Source organism: Solanum stenotomum, chromosome 12, assembly GCF_019186545.1.
Source record: "Solanum stenotomum isolate F172 chromosome 12, ASM1918654v1, whole genome shotgun sequence".
NCBI lineage: Eukaryota > Viridiplantae > Streptophyta > Magnoliopsida > Solanales > Solanaceae > Solanum > Solanum stenotomum.
This window is the reverse complement of record NC_064293.1, coordinates 36,922,588-36,939,600: the sequence shown is the minus strand read 5'-3', so window position 1 is coordinate 36,939,600 and position 17,013 is coordinate 36,922,588. Positions and strand designations below refer to the sequence as shown.

The 17,013-nt window shown below is 34.0% G+C and overlaps 1 protein-coding gene across 2 annotated transcripts; it reads right to left on the bottom strand.

The window, feature by feature from the left end:
• Positions 1 to 707: 707 nt before the first annotated feature.
• LOC125847525 (katanin p80 WD40 repeat-containing subunit B1 homolog KTN80.4) lies at positions 708 to 13,429 on the bottom strand. Of its 2 annotated transcripts, none has more exons than XM_049527128.1 (18): positions 13,151 to 13,429; positions 12,484 to 12,614; positions 11,686 to 11,803; positions 9,733 to 9,964; positions 9,551 to 9,653; positions 8,365 to 8,435; positions 7,274 to 7,348; positions 7,045 to 7,188; positions 6,741 to 6,918; positions 5,582 to 6,097; positions 4,981 to 5,037; positions 3,889 to 4,862; positions 3,251 to 3,376; positions 2,921 to 2,995; positions 2,710 to 2,822; positions 2,012 to 2,128; positions 1,838 to 1,906; positions 708 to 1,194 (listed from the first exon to the last, which is right to left on the bottom strand). In XM_049527128.1, the coding sequence occupies exons 3-18, from the start codon at positions 11,706 to 11,708 to the stop codon at positions 1,134 to 1,136; spliced, it is 2,934 nt and encodes a 977-aa protein (XP_049383085.1). In that variant the 5' UTR covers positions 11,709 to 11,803; positions 12,484 to 12,614; positions 13,151 to 13,429; the 3' UTR covers positions 708 to 1,133. The 2 variants fall into 2 exon arrangements, with proteins under 2 accessions (XP_049383085.1, XP_049383084.1); XM_049527127.1 differs by having other exon boundaries at positions 9,733 to 9,959.
• Positions 13,430 to 17,013: the final 3,584 nt, after the last annotated feature.

Below are 17,013 nucleotides of genomic sequence, written 5' to 3'. Positions count from 1 at the left end.
TTAATTAAATACTTACTTTAATAGCTTAAACTGATCAATTTTTATTCCTTTCTACCTTCTAACTTCAAGTAATTCCAGAAAAAAAGATGAAAAAGGAAGGGAATTGCGTGATTTAATCTCATAAGACAAGCATTTGTGTAACCAATGAATTGAACAAAGCAGATGAAGGAAACATACAACGTGAACGTAATTTCTACATTAGGGTGTGTTCGGTTGAGAGGAATTTTGTTTTCAAAAATATCTCCAGAAAAACAAATTCTTTAGAAATGATGAAAATGACTTCTCTAGTAAAAGTAAAAAAAATATGTTCACATGTGGTATTCCATAATTTTTGCTTACGTATCAAGCGCAAGAAAATGAAAGGAAAAATGTTTCCCATGGCGTCATTTGTAATTAGAGTTTGTGAACATCATTTCTACTTTAGTTATAGCTTTATATAGTACATTCTTATTATGTTGGAAAAATGGTGGTAAGTTTCATTTTTCTTACTATAAATGCAAGTCTTTTTGCCATTTTGAATATCAATAAGCAACTTATCTTGTGTCGTATGCATTTGAAAACGATCTATGTACTCCATAAAAGGTGTCTTATTGTATAATGGCATTCATCTAAGTCACGATTAAATATTAAGCTTATCATTGTAGGCCTATAGTGACTTGAGAAGAAAATTCAATATTTTGAGTTTTGATAGCAATAGAAGGGGGGTATGTATGAATATCTGTTTCATTGATCAAATGATGTACACATCTCATCCATTTTTTTACTATTGCAGATACATGTACACAACTTACATATGGATGGATACATACAGCCAGGAACTTTGAATATGTTCAAGCCGCATATCTGAATGAAGATAGCCATGCTACTCTCCAACAAAAGGTCATATTATATCGAGAGTTTTTACCTTTGCCTCTCAAACCAGTTGCAGTGGCGGAGGACAGACACTGCATTTCCATCTTGCTAGTTTTCCGCTGTTACAAGGTTGGTGAAAATGGTAGCAAGGATGGAAACCCGAGGAGCAAAATTGTGGGTGTCCATAAAGAGACATAAGTTTGAGAACATGGTATATTAGCTAACTTCCCATTCCGTTGTCTTGCTTTAGCCATTAGGAAAAGCATATCTGATAAACTGGACTATGATTCTTGAAGTAGGAGATTTAATTGTACTGCACCTTTTGCCGGCAGACCCCCTCTCCTACAACAGAACGTAAGCGAAATTTAGATAGCAAGCAAAATCAAGACACAAGGAGTTTTGACTTTTTAGCTTGCATTAGATATGTAACAAAAGAATGGTACAGATATCAAAGGGAAGTCCTACTCGACAACAAGTTGCATCCATCTACTTTAAAAATTTCGAAAGTTCAATATGGACCTATTGATTAGATATCAAGCCTTGAACGTCCTACCCACAAACCAAACATATTCAGATAGCATTAATCATGAAGTATCAGAACAATTTGATTCACCAGTTACTAAGCTACCATGATAGGATTAAACGTATTTCAATATACAAAACTTACGATAGATCACAATCATAGCAAATCCACCATTCTTTGATCATAACAATTGTCCAATGAAAGTAAAAACCAAAAGATTCTCATTTTCTTAATAGGTTTGAAGTTTGTTGTGCATCACTGACTGTGAAGCATGCTTACAACACCTTAATCGATGGCTCAAACATAATGAGGCACTATACTTGCCATTTTTCTGACTTTGAAGCTCTATTGGGAATCTAGTAACTCTATCCCAGATAAAGAGAGGATGAGTTGGACCACCCATAAAATAAAATCATGACAACAATCATAATTATGATAAGTAAAAAGTAGATTCTTAGTTACCTTATAAGTGCAGGAAGTGTTTTCTGTATATCTTGGAGGTAGGCAAAGCACTGCCTGCAGCACTTAATTCTGTTTTACAGTGTACAAAATCAAAGACAGGTAAGTGTTTTGTATTTACCAGCATCCAAGCATATAAACGAAAGGTGAACTGCTTAGCCACATAAGCATCATTACCTCGCTTCTGCATGAAGATCAACCCCTACAGATGGATGTGCTGAAACGGCTGAGCGAACTACTGGTCCAAAGACTGCAACAAGTTTCAACAACAGCTCCAGGGAAACATTTGCATGCCTGTAGAAGAGAAAAAAAGACAGAAGCAATCAACATGTGAAGAAGAAATTTAAAAAATATAACTATAAAATTTAACAGTGCAATCAGAATATAAAATAAAAATTAACAGCAGAATTCAATGAAATCAATGTGTGCAATGCAACCCTCACATCCACACAGACAAAACCATAAATTGTTTAAAGCTAATAAACCATCTGAGGTAGTCCCTTTTATCTCTTATGCTTCAATTGAACCAAGTAAAATTCACCACCATGTTAAAAACTGATTAAATAAAATGTCATGGTTTGCCAAGATATGTATTGTTCCTTCTTTTCTGTTCTAACCTTTCGATTATATATATTACCATGTTTGCAAAAACTTCTAGTTTGACAGGATGGAGAAGGAAAACCAATATAGTTATTTTTCCAGAAATTCGAAACCAGAGTCACCCTAGCTTTGATTGGTAATGATATATAATCAAAGAATAAATAATCACCACGTATACCGCAGTAATCATTAAAGCAGTATTATTAGATCATATTTGAAGGATGTCAAACTGGAAACAGTAAAGGCAACAAGCAGTGAGTTGTATCACTACTTACCTTTCTATCTTAGTATCAAGCAAGGCCAACAGTACAGGCAACAAGAAGGAAAACAAATCCAAAGTGATAATCTCCATTTTATCTACGAGGACACTCACAACATCAGCTTGCACCTGCAAGAGGAAATAAATTTAAGAAATACATTAGAGAATTTATCAAATATAATATTTGGGAAGAGACCACTATGACAGAAGTTTCAATAAATTCTCACAGAATGATCTGACAACTTCCTCAAACCCTCAAAAGCACCCCTGATGTCATTCCGTTCCCAGTAGTGACGAACTACCTGTAAGTTTAAAAGACTATACTTGTAAGAGGCTTCAAGCATTACAGGACCACACAGTTTTTCGTATATAATAAGTATCAATCAAAAAGATCTTCCAAATTCCTACAAGAATTCCCTGCCACGCTGTCAACATTAGACTGGCATTTCTAAAGAGTTAAATCCTATTAAGATAAAACTAGGAATGCAGAAACCAGTATCTGTGTGACACGTGTAAACATAAGCTCAAACTACATAAAATCATAAGCTAAAGGTTACCTGCAGCTTTGTCAAACGAGATCTAAACGTACTTAGCAGTACATCATGGCATTGCATAAGATCTTCAATAATTATATCATCATTCTGCACTGGCTCACACCGTGCAATAGTCTGCTGATCAGTATTCTGCATGTAGGCAGTAACATGTGGAGAGTTATGCCAAAGTTGAGAAAGTATTTACCAAATAAGATTGAAATATTGTAAGAGAAGGCTGCAATAAAATCAATGTTACAAGTGAAAACAGTTGCAACCCCAACTCCACAGCCATTTCCCTATGTCAACTTACAAGACGGAAGAAAAAAATAAAGCCTGGAACATGTATTTCTAGGAGAATTTCTTCTGTTCACAAAACCAGAGAGCACAAAATTCTCTCATCACCTGTTTTAAAAGGTTAAACCACACTCCTAGTAGATAAATTAGATACGGAACAACTGATTCCTAACAAGTGCACTAGCTATTAGAGATTTTTTTAGGCTCACATAATTTACATAGCACAGTGGAGGACATGCATTTCAGCATTCGCGGCATTGCTTAGACAGAATGTAAAGGTATATCAGATATGACCAGGCAATCTCAACATATCAACTGAACACAACCAAAGAAGAAACAATCAATTATAGGTGGCACAAGATCAATACCGGCAAAGGGGCAATTTGTGGTTGCTCAGCATAAGAACCAGAAGACAACAGGCGCAATGTTTGTGCCTCCTCAGCTTTAGAACGAGAAGCTAATAATCGTGATGTTTTAGCTTCCTCAGCTTTTGAACGAAAAGCTGACAAACGGGATGTTCTTGCTCCACTTCTAAACTTAGAAACAAGCACAGGGGATGCTTCCAGTTCCTCAGCTTTAGAACGAGAAGCTGATAAACGGGATCTTCTTACATTCTCAGGTTTAAGCTGTGAAGCTGGTATAGAGGATGCTTCTAATTCCCCAGCTTTAGAACGAGAAGTTGGCAAACGAGACTTCCTTACATCCTCAGATTTAACCTGTGAAGCTAGCATAGGGGATATTTCAAATTCCTCAGCTTTAGAACAAGAAGTTGGTAAATGGGATTCTCTAACTTCCTCAGATTTAAACTGAGAAGCTGGCATAGGGGATGTTTCAAATTCCTCAGCTTTAGAACAAGAAGCTGGTAAATGGGATTCTCTAACTTGCTCAGATTTAAACTGAGAAGCTGGCATAGGGGATGCCTCTAATTTCTCAGCTTCAGAATGAGAAGCTGGTAAATGGGCTTTTCTTACTTCCTCAGATTTTAACTTAGAAGCTGGCTTATGGGATGCTTCTAATTCCTCAACTTCATATTGAGAAGCTGGCAAAGAATATGAATTTGCTTCCTCAACTTTCGAATGAGCTGAAGGCAAGGGGCGCATTGCTTCCTCTGTTTTAAAACGAGAAGCTGTCAAAGGTGATGTTTCTGGTTCCTCATCAAAATATTTGGAAAAGGTTTCTTCTTCCTCGTCTTTACAACAAGAAGGTGGCAAAGGGGATACATCTCTTTCCTCAGTTTTAGAATGAGACACTGCATCCAGCTTATGGACATCATCCATGTTCAACCCTTCTCTTTTCTCAAACCTCTCAACCAAACTGCGCGTCCTTCCTCGCACTACCGCCACTGCCATTTTCAACAAAACACTAATTAGAATGTATTTGATTTTTTACTCATACAAAAAAAAGAATTGTTTGAAATATTCTTTTCCTTTTGTTACAGCATAGTTTTATCAGACGCTAACCTCCATTTACAAATCTAACTGGATGCAACTCTTTCCTGCCTTCTGAAGCCACATTACCTGAAACATAATGAAGATTAAATTAATATTTGTTTTCATGCTTCTAACTTGTGCATCTATATATGCAAAGAAAAGGCCAAGTACAAAACTATAAACCTAACTGAAGAACTAAAATGTCAACAAACCAGGAAGTGCATACCAGCATCTTACACAGTATCAAGCAAAAGCAGAAAATGATTATTTCGGCCAGCATGATTTCGCAAGCTAATTTTGACTTTTCAAAAACATTGCACATCATAGCACTGATCAGGTAGAAAAAAAAAAAGTTGAACATTCTTACGATACTGTGCCATAAAATTATGAACACTAGTCAAATACAAACTAGAAATATCTTGTAGTTTAATTTTTTATTTTAAGGCAAGTTTTAATGAGCAGATCCCTCAAGATGAAGAAAACCTGTGACTAAAATAGAGATCACCAACCCAAAATTAGCAGTAAACCTGGAAAAGAATAACTGAGGAAGAATGCAGAAAACTGTACAACACGGGAACGAACCATAGAGAGCTCAAAAGTCAATTCAAATAAAGAGTATTTTAGAACTAACGGTTCTCCCGACTATTCAGCAGTGGTTGCAATGAAGTTTTCTCTAGCTTTTCTCCACCATGCTTGACAGCTGAATCTTTTGCCTCGGAACGTTCTCTGGAATTATTATCTGCCATAAGCCTGCTATCAATATCTGATTCCTTCTTACAATCTACTGTACGCAGCAAGTTGTCTGCAAATTCAGACTGAAGAGCCACAGAAATCTTCTCCATATCATAGTTATTGCTGGATGGGCACTTTATGTGAGACGGCTTTTGTGATATACCACTACTTACTCTGGTTGCAGAAATAGATTCCCTTCTACAAGTATCCAAGTTCTTCTCCTCTGGAATATCACGAGGTATCACACTGGGGACAACAAATGATTTACCTACTGGCAATCCATTAGTTTTTGCAGGTAAACCAACGACAGAATTAAGCTTCTGACTCAACTGTTTCTTGTTTTCCTTAGAATCTAAAGGAGGAACTACTTTTGGAGAAGGAGAAGTAACTTTCTTCATGGTGACAGGATTTTCACCTGCAAAAAGAAATTTTTAAGTGCATGGGAATTAGAACTGCAATTAGATGTGGATGTGTAAACTGAAAATTGTGATACTAAATGAAGTAGAAAGATTATTCAATAAAAAGTTGCATTTCAACTAGTAATGAATACCCCCAAAAATGGTATTCCAAAAATAGGTGATCAAGAGATCGAATTGCTATGCCTATCTTGGTGGTTTTTCTTTTTGGCTGACTCGTCTAAGTGCTCTCCTTTGTCTCATTGTTTATCTCGTAATCATTCGATTCCGCCCCTAAAGATAGCTCCTACTCCTCCTCCTTAACTATGATTTTTTTTTTGATGACCTAGTATTGAATAACTATGATGAAATTCATCAAATCCTTTCATGAAGGATATGTCGGTGGCAAGGTGAAATCTTCTAATTACCCAACATTGGCATGTCGGAACTACTAAACCTAAAAATACGGAACAAGTTGGTTTACCCAGATGACCAGTTATCACCGTATCAGGTAAAGAATTACACCAGGCCATTATATTCCACCCCAAGTGTATGGCTATAATTGAACAAGATGTCAATATTAGAGTTTCTTAATGCCAAGTTGCTAATTTTTTTTTGGTTTCCATGGTCAGATTTTTAGAGTAGGATGCAAAAACAACTTACTGTCCACATATATATTCTTTATTTCCTTGGAATCAATATCAGGTGATGAGCAGCGAAGATTCGAATTAGAACTTCTGTTGCTTCCTATTCTTTCTAAACGACTCTCCACGTGGTCCTGTTTCTGCTCCAAGTTACTTTGTCTATCTGGAGTTAAACCAGCTCCATGGGGATCAATAAGCTGGCAGAAAAAACCACAAATAAAACAAATCGAAAAATTGATTTTTAAACAAATGGGTCAAATGTAAAGATAAAAACTAAAACCATGCACAAGTTTGACTTAAGCTTCAGTGATCAAGCTAAGTACCGAAACATCTGCAACCCATACTCCAACATAGTTTTGGTAATAAGCACCACCTACAAGCTTCCCATCATGTATGCAGAGATCACTTAAAGTCGACCATCCCATTTCAACAGAGTCGTGACACTTTAGAGGCTCCCATGAATAAACCTTCAGGTCAAAGGTGGTCAACAAACATGAGAATTGCTTATTTCAACAATAAAATTACAAAAATGCAGTATGCCAAGAGCTTAACCTTCAAGCTATCATCCAGTCCACAAAACAGAGTCCTTCCCTCGGGGTGAAAGGTGATTGATCGTACTCCTGCAGCCTAGAAAAACACGTCAAAACTTTCCAAACATAATTGTATCCGAGTAGATTAAATTTTAACATAAAAATCTAATCAAAACAAATATACTGGAAGTATCATATCCTGTTTTCAAATCACAGAAAAATAAGCACCAGTATCAATATTGCCCAGAAAAGAAAATTATACAAGCAAGATAAATTTATTCACATTGCCAGTTATTCTTAGTTCTATCCCTGAAAAGAACACCACATTCATTGGACCAGCAAAGTGTTTGGAGTGAAAAGCAAGTCTAATGGTTCTATGCTTCTAGCCCACCTATCCTTCTAATGCATCCAAGAGTAAACTGAGACGTAAGGGGCACAAAGACGGCAGAAAATATCTTGAGGAGCAAGTCTAATGGTTTTATCTCACATATCCTTCTAATGCATCCAAGAGTAAACTTAGACACAAGGGGCACAAAGACGGCAGAAAATATCTTGAGGAGCTAGCCTAATGGTTTTATCTCACATATCCTTCTAAAGCATCCAAGAGTAAACTGACACATAAGGGGCAGAAAGACGGCACCAAATATTCTTAACAGATCCCAAGTCATATGTCTCCTACGGAATCTCTTCCTATCATCCTCTGAAAGATAGGAAAAGAAACTCACATGAGATAACCATTTCGATCTTATATTGCTTATCAAAGAAAGAACCTCATAGTTATGTTGACAAAATAAATGCTTCGCTTCAATCATTTCATGTAGTATAGCCAACTTACTAAATTGTAACTTCTAAGACATTTTTAAACAGCAAATTAAAAGAATATCTTATTTAGTTACAAGCACTTTCGGTATAAGCACATAACAGAAAAGGCGGCAACTTCAAGGGGGAACTTTAAGTATGAGCAGTCAGAGTTATTACACCAATGTATACAAATATCTGGATATAATCCTAACAACTAACTGCCAAACTAAGAACGCCTCACAAGCTCTTTGCTTGCACATGGTGTACATTTTTTTAAAAGAGTAAAAAGTTGAAAGAAGATGGCATAGATACCTCACGTCGGGTCGATCCAATCAATTCAAATGTTTCCAAATCCCAAAAGTTTACGGTACGGTCAGCAGAACCTGAGAACAACTCAAGTGTTGAAACAAGATCACATGGACAGCAGAAAAAAATATCATTACTTGGATAGAGACAAGGTAAAAACTCTATTGAGTTTAGAAGAATCAATTATTTGATCCTGCTATAATATGCCATCTTAAGATGGATCTGGCTTTAAAATTCCATCACAGATGGACCATAATAGATGGAGAGCAAGAAAATTCTTTAAAACATTTTCCACTCTCAAGTACACCACCACCTCTTGAAATGTTTGAACTTCTCATAATCTGACCAATGAATCAGTAAGACTAATCCTTTTGCTTAAAAACATGCACCTTTTCCTGTGATTTCTCTTTTCTAAATGACCAGATTCTCTTTTCTAATTGAAAAGTTAAGCAAGAACCACTATTTATGACAAGGGAAGGCAAGAACACAAAACCTTTTGGCAAGACTATAAAAAAAGCATGTAGCATGTTTCGCCAAGCTGCCGAAATCAGCTTCTTTCGAGAAGTACTTCTTATCAAAAGTATCAGAAATCCTTTTCGAGAAAGTGCTTAGGAAGAATCGCAGTTTGTGTTTGACTAAATTATTTGAGAAGTGCTTTCGTTATAAGTTTGGCAAAATTGCAAAAGTATTTTTAATTGGTAAATTACGATAAAGGGAAGCCACAACTAATCAATTTGGTAAATATTATTTAGATGGGTAATCTTGTCCTAAAAGAATCAAAAGCAATTACTTTTGGAAGAAGCTATTTTTTTCCACTTCTGCTTGAAAGCTGAAAAGCAATTTTCAGTACTACTCTAAAACACTTATTTCTTCACCAAAAGCTTTGCCAAATACCTTCAATTTCTAAAATAAGAGTTTTTTTAAAAAAAAGAAGAAGACGACATATTTGGCCTTTAGTAGCTTGGCCAAACAAGTTATAGTGGTATGTTAACCACTAAGTTAATGATAATTGATCCTTGTTTTAGCAGATGTAGAGTCGCGACTGAAATTTAAAATAAGACAAAAGAAAGATTAAGGACAAAGGTAAGGAGAATCATTTAGATCAAAAGAAAAGGATAAGTGAAAGAAGAAAACCAGACATAAATTGTTCAGAGCACCATTTCTATGATTGGGTACAGAATAAAAGGAGTACCTGTTGCCAAAAGAAACTCAAGTGGATGGAAATCTATGGATCGAATGTGCCCCTCATGGAACTTAAAGTCGTGCAAGAGCTTTCCAGCTGTTAGGTCCCATACCTGACTAACAATAGAGGTTAATAATCTAGAAAAAAAGAGTCTATAATGCCACATTTGTTTTAGCCAACTTAGAAATTACCTTCACAACATTGTCAAATCCGCCAGAAACCACCCAGCGGCCATCAGGAGAGAATCTTATGGTACTTATTCCTCGAGTATGACCTTTGTATGTGTGGATGCATCCTTTTTTTCTTATATCCCATATCTTAAGATTAGTATCCATAGATCCAGATGCAAAAAATTCACCAAAAGGATGGAATTCACAGGCAGTGCAATATGATCTGTGTCCCGTAAGAGTGCGAACCACTACACTTCAAGAACAATTACCGGATTAGGAGTCAAACTGGATATGACTTGCTCATCTAAGCACAATAGGATTACATATTTTGTTTAATACGCAGATAACTCGAACACTTGAAGGATGTTCAGTTAAATATGACTAGTGTCAATCCATGGCGGAGGCAGGATTTTTCACTAAAGGGGGTTCGAAGTATGAAGAAGCAAAACACACACAAATTACAAAATGAAAAACAGAGCAAAGTGGGGAAGGAAAAGACTAACCTTAACCCACTAAATTAACTTATCTTTTCATGCCCCATTTAGTGTTTGTCCTACTTTTGCCTTACTCCATCAAGCCTTATTGAAATTTCTGTTACTTTTTTTCTTTTACTTTGCAGTGTTCTGCTTTATTTTTTTAAATCTTATTCCGAATTAGTGTCCATTCAATCATAAATTACTTTGAATATCGTCAAGATTCTTTAAAAAGGTGTAAGGAATGAGTTACTAATATTATAATACATATTCAGAAGTCAAATAAATGGCGTCATTTTCAGTTCATTTAAATTTAATTTAGTTCACTTTTCCTCTCTCGAAAATACAATTGAAAAAAATAGGAAAGAAATACCAAAAATCAAAGAAAGTAAGTTCAATTAAATAGATATTGTTAAAAGGATCTTCACAACTTTTAAATTTCTTAATTTTAATTTACTTTTAAAAATAGTTTTCTATCTCAATTGCAAGTTCAATAATAATTCATCGTTTTTTAAAAGAGTTTCTTCGAATTAGTTCATTAAAAGAGGGTTTTTTTACGTAGAAACAAAATGAGCAACAGAGATAAGAAGAATAACAGGCAAAAATAGTGTGCCTAACAAATTGGATCAAAGACAAATTGAGAAGGATAAATATAATTGAAGAGAAAAATAACAAAAAAGTAGGAAGAATAAAGCTGCCAATGGAGCCCAAAAATAATGAGGCTTTCCAATTGGGTTGGAGTTTGAAGCCCAAACAGCTGCAAGCTGAGCCCAATCTGCGGGGAAAGTCAAAGCAAAAACAAGGGGAAAAAGAAATGCAGTGGGCAAGAATAGAACCAGAGACCCAGGGAATGGTTGAACCCCCTTAACTACTAAGCTAAGCTTCTTAACTGTATCAAGGGGGTTCATTATAACATAGATACTCATAAAATTCAAATTTGACCTTAGATATACAGTGTATTTTCCCGGTGAGGGCGTTCGCCTTCACATAGATCCGCCCTTGGAGTCAATCTTGAAATCATAAAGCAAGTTTCTTGTGTAAATGAAGATCCAAAGATGCTCTTTCAGTTACATACCGAGTTGGGTTAACATATACATGACCATGCAGTAAGTGTTAATTGCAATTAACTGTACATCATACTATAGTGAAGCAGTTAACTTTCTATTTGCACGAGGAATCAAATCAACCAGCCATTTTTACGTAAAAAGACATTTACTACAGTTAAGACAACACTTAGCTCATTTACACAAAAATAATCAGGCCAACAGGCTGAGGCAACTTCAGGCGATGCTTTCTCGTTGCTGGAAGTTCGCAGGTAAGACCAACATTTAATAAATAGGACAAATGCTTAAGAGGATAAAACATCAATGTCATAAAATAAAAATTGTGAGCACATTCTTTTTTTAGAATGTATTGCGAGCACTTTCACTGCAATTCTTTAAGAGTAAAGCTAGTATAGATTTTATAGAATATATAGAGCTAAAAAGATAAATTGACTTACTTTTTGTTTCTTCCAGATCCCATAGCTTTATTACACCTGATGAAGCTCCAGCAAGCACTAGAACCTCTGCTGAGTCAAAAGCTACAGATTCTACTGGACTCGTATGACCACTTAGGCTCTGAATAGCACAAAACCAGACTATTCAGTCCCATATGACTAAAGTGATTCAAGATAAATAAAAACATGTAGCAGTCAGCTCTTCGCAACACAGTGAATCAACAAATAATTTCATGCATTCATAGTTAGATGAATGACCCATCACTCGACACTCGAAAGGTTTACAGTTCCCATATATTTGTATTCTCTGTCATACCAAAGGTTGCAACTAAACACATTAGTTAGATGAATAAATCATAATATTTGGAGATATATGATCTACGTGTTACCTGTTTCAGATCATCCAAAAGAACCACAGCAGTCTGGTATTTCAAGTGGTAAAGATTCTTATAAGGCACTTATAAAGAAACAATGGTAATATAACCTCACTTATATCTAAGTGGCAGCATTAACAATTTTAGAAATTCTCTGCCCCATCTAAAATGCACATCACACCTCATTCCTCAATCCTCACCCGCTCTAATTATCTAGAGAAAGCCCCAACAACAAATTCAGCAGCAGCAGCTCTTCCCGCATAGAAGGCATAATCATAATAGATCACTCATTTAATGCATTTTGCATTTGAATTAAATGTTCACAGAAAAAGAAAGATCTCATTGTGAAACAAAATCCATTATCCCAATTAAGCGAAACAACATTACTCAGGCAAGTGAACTGGAAATGATAGATATTTGAACTCACCGCAGTGGATGTTGGTTTACCAATGGACCAAAGATTCACATTTTGATCATCTCCACCAGTGAGAAACTGTCTACGCGTCTTCTTCCCAAATCTTAAACAGTTTACATTCCCCGAATGCGCCACAAATTCCTCTATATTTCACATTAGTCAAGAATCACAAGAACTTATTGCTGAAAACTAATACTTCTCCACATAACTTATTTTTATCCCCTTCCAGAAAACTCCCACCTTTTTGCTCCCCCGCGACTCGAACCCACAACCTTAGAGTTGGAGGTGGAGGTGGAGGGTGTTTACCATCCGAGCAACCCTCATCGCTTCTCCACATACTTGAACTTAAAAACAAAATCACTCAGTAAACCTCAAAAAACTCACCTACAACACCAACTCTGAGCTAAATCTAAAGACTTAGGAAACACAAAAAATAAATCATACCACAAAAATCCAACTATTCAGCTCACTCCAACCAAATTCTCTAATTCCTAAGCAAATTCAAATTTTTTTTCTTTCCAAGTTACTAAAATTCTACTTCAATTTTCAGCAGCTAACTATAAAATTTTACACAACACTCTCAGATCAAACAAAAATCATAACAACACAGCAAAATTCAAACTTAACGCACATTTAAGTAAAATAAATAGAAGGAATAGCAAAATTCAAAAAAGGATACGCAATTTGTAGCCACGCTTAGCCATTCTGCACCACGAATCGGAAAACTCGCCGGAAAACAAAAAAGCATAAGATTAGAGCACCGACAAAAGTCACCGTCCGTCGTCAACAGAGAGAAGAAAACTTCGATTGTGGATGACAGAGAGGGGGAAGAAAGGAAGGGAGAGTGAGTGCAAAATCCACAGAGAAAGTTAGGAATCAATTTTTGTTGGAAAAAAAGTGAAAAAGCTAAAAAGGGAAAGGGGAAGGGAAATGGAAATGGAAATGGAAATTGTGAAAATCAGAGGGATTTGAAGAGAGAAGAAAGAGAACATGAAAAATACTTCAATTTTTACAAACATATGTGGTACCACTTTTTTTTTTCTTTTTATTATTTGTTTCCTTGAAAGCATAAAGGAAAGATTCAAAGAATTTGGATTTTTTATCTTTTATAACATGAATACATGTGATTTAACATTATTTTCTGATATATAAATTATTATATTTTTCTAAATAATCCTGATGTTCGAGCTAATTTACGTATAGATAAATTTTTATATATGTTACTTCTCAGATACTTCTCTCCATTAAAGCTAAACCAGATGAAAGAAATCGTAAGTTTTTCGGTCTCTATTGAAATTTGAACTTCATATCGAGTATTTTTCAACCTAGTTCATTAGCTACTACGTTACAATCTTGATACTTCGTGGAATATTAATTACTGTTTTTATCTTCGTGATAATTATGGTGTTCGCGCCAAATTGCGCGCAGATAATTTTTATAGATTTTTGTTGTCTCTAATCAGAAATAGGAATCAGATAACTCTGCGTCAAGACTAAATCAAATGAAGAATTCATCAAGTTTTTTGATTCCTGCTGAAATTTGAAGATGATATTTTTGTAATTTTCAACCTAGTTCATTAGCTACTACGACACAATCTTGGGTACTTTGTGGTATATTAATTATTATTATTTCCTTCGTGATAATCATAGGGTTCGCGCCAATTTATGCACAGATAAATTTCACGAAATATATGTTACCTCCCATTCAAAACACGAATCGAATAACTCTGCATCAAGGCTAAATCAAATAGAAGAAATCATCAAGTGTTTTAGTCCTTGCTTAAATTTGAACAACTCACAATTCTCAATAGATTTCATTAACCACTAGGTCGTTGGGTACTTTATGGTATATCATTTTTTTTCTTCATAATTATGATGTTCAGATCAAATTAATACAGATAAATTTCACATAATATTTACTACCTCTTAAAAGCAATACATACTCTTTCCACTAAGACTAAAACAAATGAAGAAATTATCAAATGTTTTAATCTTTACTAAAATTTAAGCATGAGATCTCGTAATTCTCAACCGACTTTATTAGCCAGACAGCTTAGGAGCTTCATGGTATATTGCTTATTGCTAGAATCTTTGTTTTTTTCATTTTGAATTTAAATATTGTTGTTGCTATTGACTTATCCAAACATTCTAGCCACTAACCAAAAAAACAGCTCCGGTGATCAAGGACCATTAATTGTCTTTTATTATTTTCACTTCCCTTTTTCGTTTCTGTTTTTTAATATTAAAAATATTGTTTCGAAAGATGTCAAAACACAGAAATGGTTGTTGGAAATTCATTTTAGTGTAATGAATATTTATATTTGAGAAAAGATAGAAATACACTAAATATAAATAATTGAAGAATTAAAAAAAGGAACACGTGGAATATATATTTTAAAGATTGATTTTATGAAGAAAAAAAATATTAAGTTAGAGAACTAAGACTTCCAATTTCACCCTTTACCTACCATAATAGACAATAAATTAATTTACAATAATTCAAATAAGAAATATATGTTTGAGAGTTTTAAATAAAAGATAAAAAAGCACTTTATATTAAGACTTGATCTTATTAGATGTTCAGTTAAGTTGTCTTTTTCATAAAAATAAAATGTGTGTTTGAGCTATCAAGTTAGCTTTAATTATACATAAATACTCAATAAAAATATCCATCATTTAGATAAAGGCAACTCAACAAACTCATAATCAATTATATTAGTTTTTCTTTTTTCTTTTTTTTTCCATTAGTTTTTAATTAGATTCAAAAGGAAAAATAAAATAAAATAAGTATTAAAAGTGATTTCTGCTTATACATTATTAAATACTCAAATTTAAGATCGAGACAGTTTATCCACTTCATTAAAAAAATAAAATTATTTTTATATAAAGTATGTGAACGTAATTTCTAATAGTCAAAGGAGAATAAATCGTAGGTTGACTAGTTCTTTGGCTAAGGCATTAATTAATAGTCTTTTAGCATTACAATAGTTGTAATGATTAGGACAATAATTATGGGATTACCATGCATAATGTTATTATAATTATAATTTATAACCAATAGAGAGGATCATGAAATATATATTGTTAGTGTAATTATTATAACTTGGTAAGAAGTAAAAAAAAAAAGGTATTGAGATCTCCTTAAACTTGAAGTAAAAGGAACAAAAACTAACTTATGACTTGACTGAATTTCTAAAACACAATAATTAAGAATTAGTTTTCAACAGTGGCGGAACTAGAATTTTTAATAAGGGGTTCGACATCTACTATATACATAAAAATAATTTTAACCATATAATAATATTTTCCGTCGAAGGGGTCGAATGAACCCCTGAGGGCTGGCTCCGCCCCTGGTTGTCAATTACCATACAAATTACATCAAACATATGACTTATAGATGAGATTTAACCTTGGATTGTAATACGACAAAGATTTATCATAATATTTTTAATTAGTTAGATGAAATTGTAAAACTTTTTTTTTTGAGGTGTAGCAATTATTAATTGTAACGAAGTGTGAGGTGAGGTAATGTGCTCTTGCCTGCTTGTTTGGAGGTTTCATCATAGTTAATCATCATGATTATATGAACCATTCACCTTTTTATATGAATTGCTTTTCACTCTGAACAATGTGGTATGTTCCCTTCTTTATTCTTTTTATCTTTTATAATAGGCTTAACACATAAACGTATTTTTTAACTTGATCTTAATTGATATTTACGTCATTCAATTTTGAGTATGCATAAGTAGACATTTTAACTTGTATAAAATTGAACAAACACATATATGCATCTTATATGACGTGATAATGTGTGTCCTACGTGAAGTTCTACGTGTATTATATCATGTAAGACTATATGTCTATTTGTTCAATTTTGTACATAATCTTTTTACTTATATTTTATGAGTTTAAATTAGGCATTGTTTCTTGAATTGATGGCTCTGTCAATTCGTACAACTTATTCGAGCAAACCTTAACAACTCTTATTTTAATCATTTATAATATATAGTTATAAATTGAGCATTAATGAATTGATTGCAATATTTGCATGTTTGTACTTACAATGTAACATAAACTAAAGAGTAAATCATGTGCTGTTCTTGTCCTTTTTCGTCCACCGCCACTTAATTTTATTTTTATTTTGTCATGTTTTGATTAAAAAAACGTCCAGCATTAAATAACAAAAATTAGCAGTAAAATAATATTTTGATGATTGAGTAAATTCCAAAAAAAAAAAGAGACTGAGAAATAAATCTACAGTTGACTGTCAAAAAAAAACAACCGACATACCACTCTCGTACCATAGTGTACCACGTGACGCTTTTCTTTTCTTTGTTTCTTATTCTTATTTCACACACACAAAATAAAAAATAAAATCTTTTCCTTTTTTTTTTTTACCCCTCTTTGTATAGTTGCAATGGGTAGGTAAATAGGCCACAAAATTATTTATCTTTTTTCGTAGCGGAATTAAATTGACTTTCTATTTATAAAAGAAAAGAAGTACTATTACAAGGTTTTTCAGAAGTTGCTGGCAGATTACCGT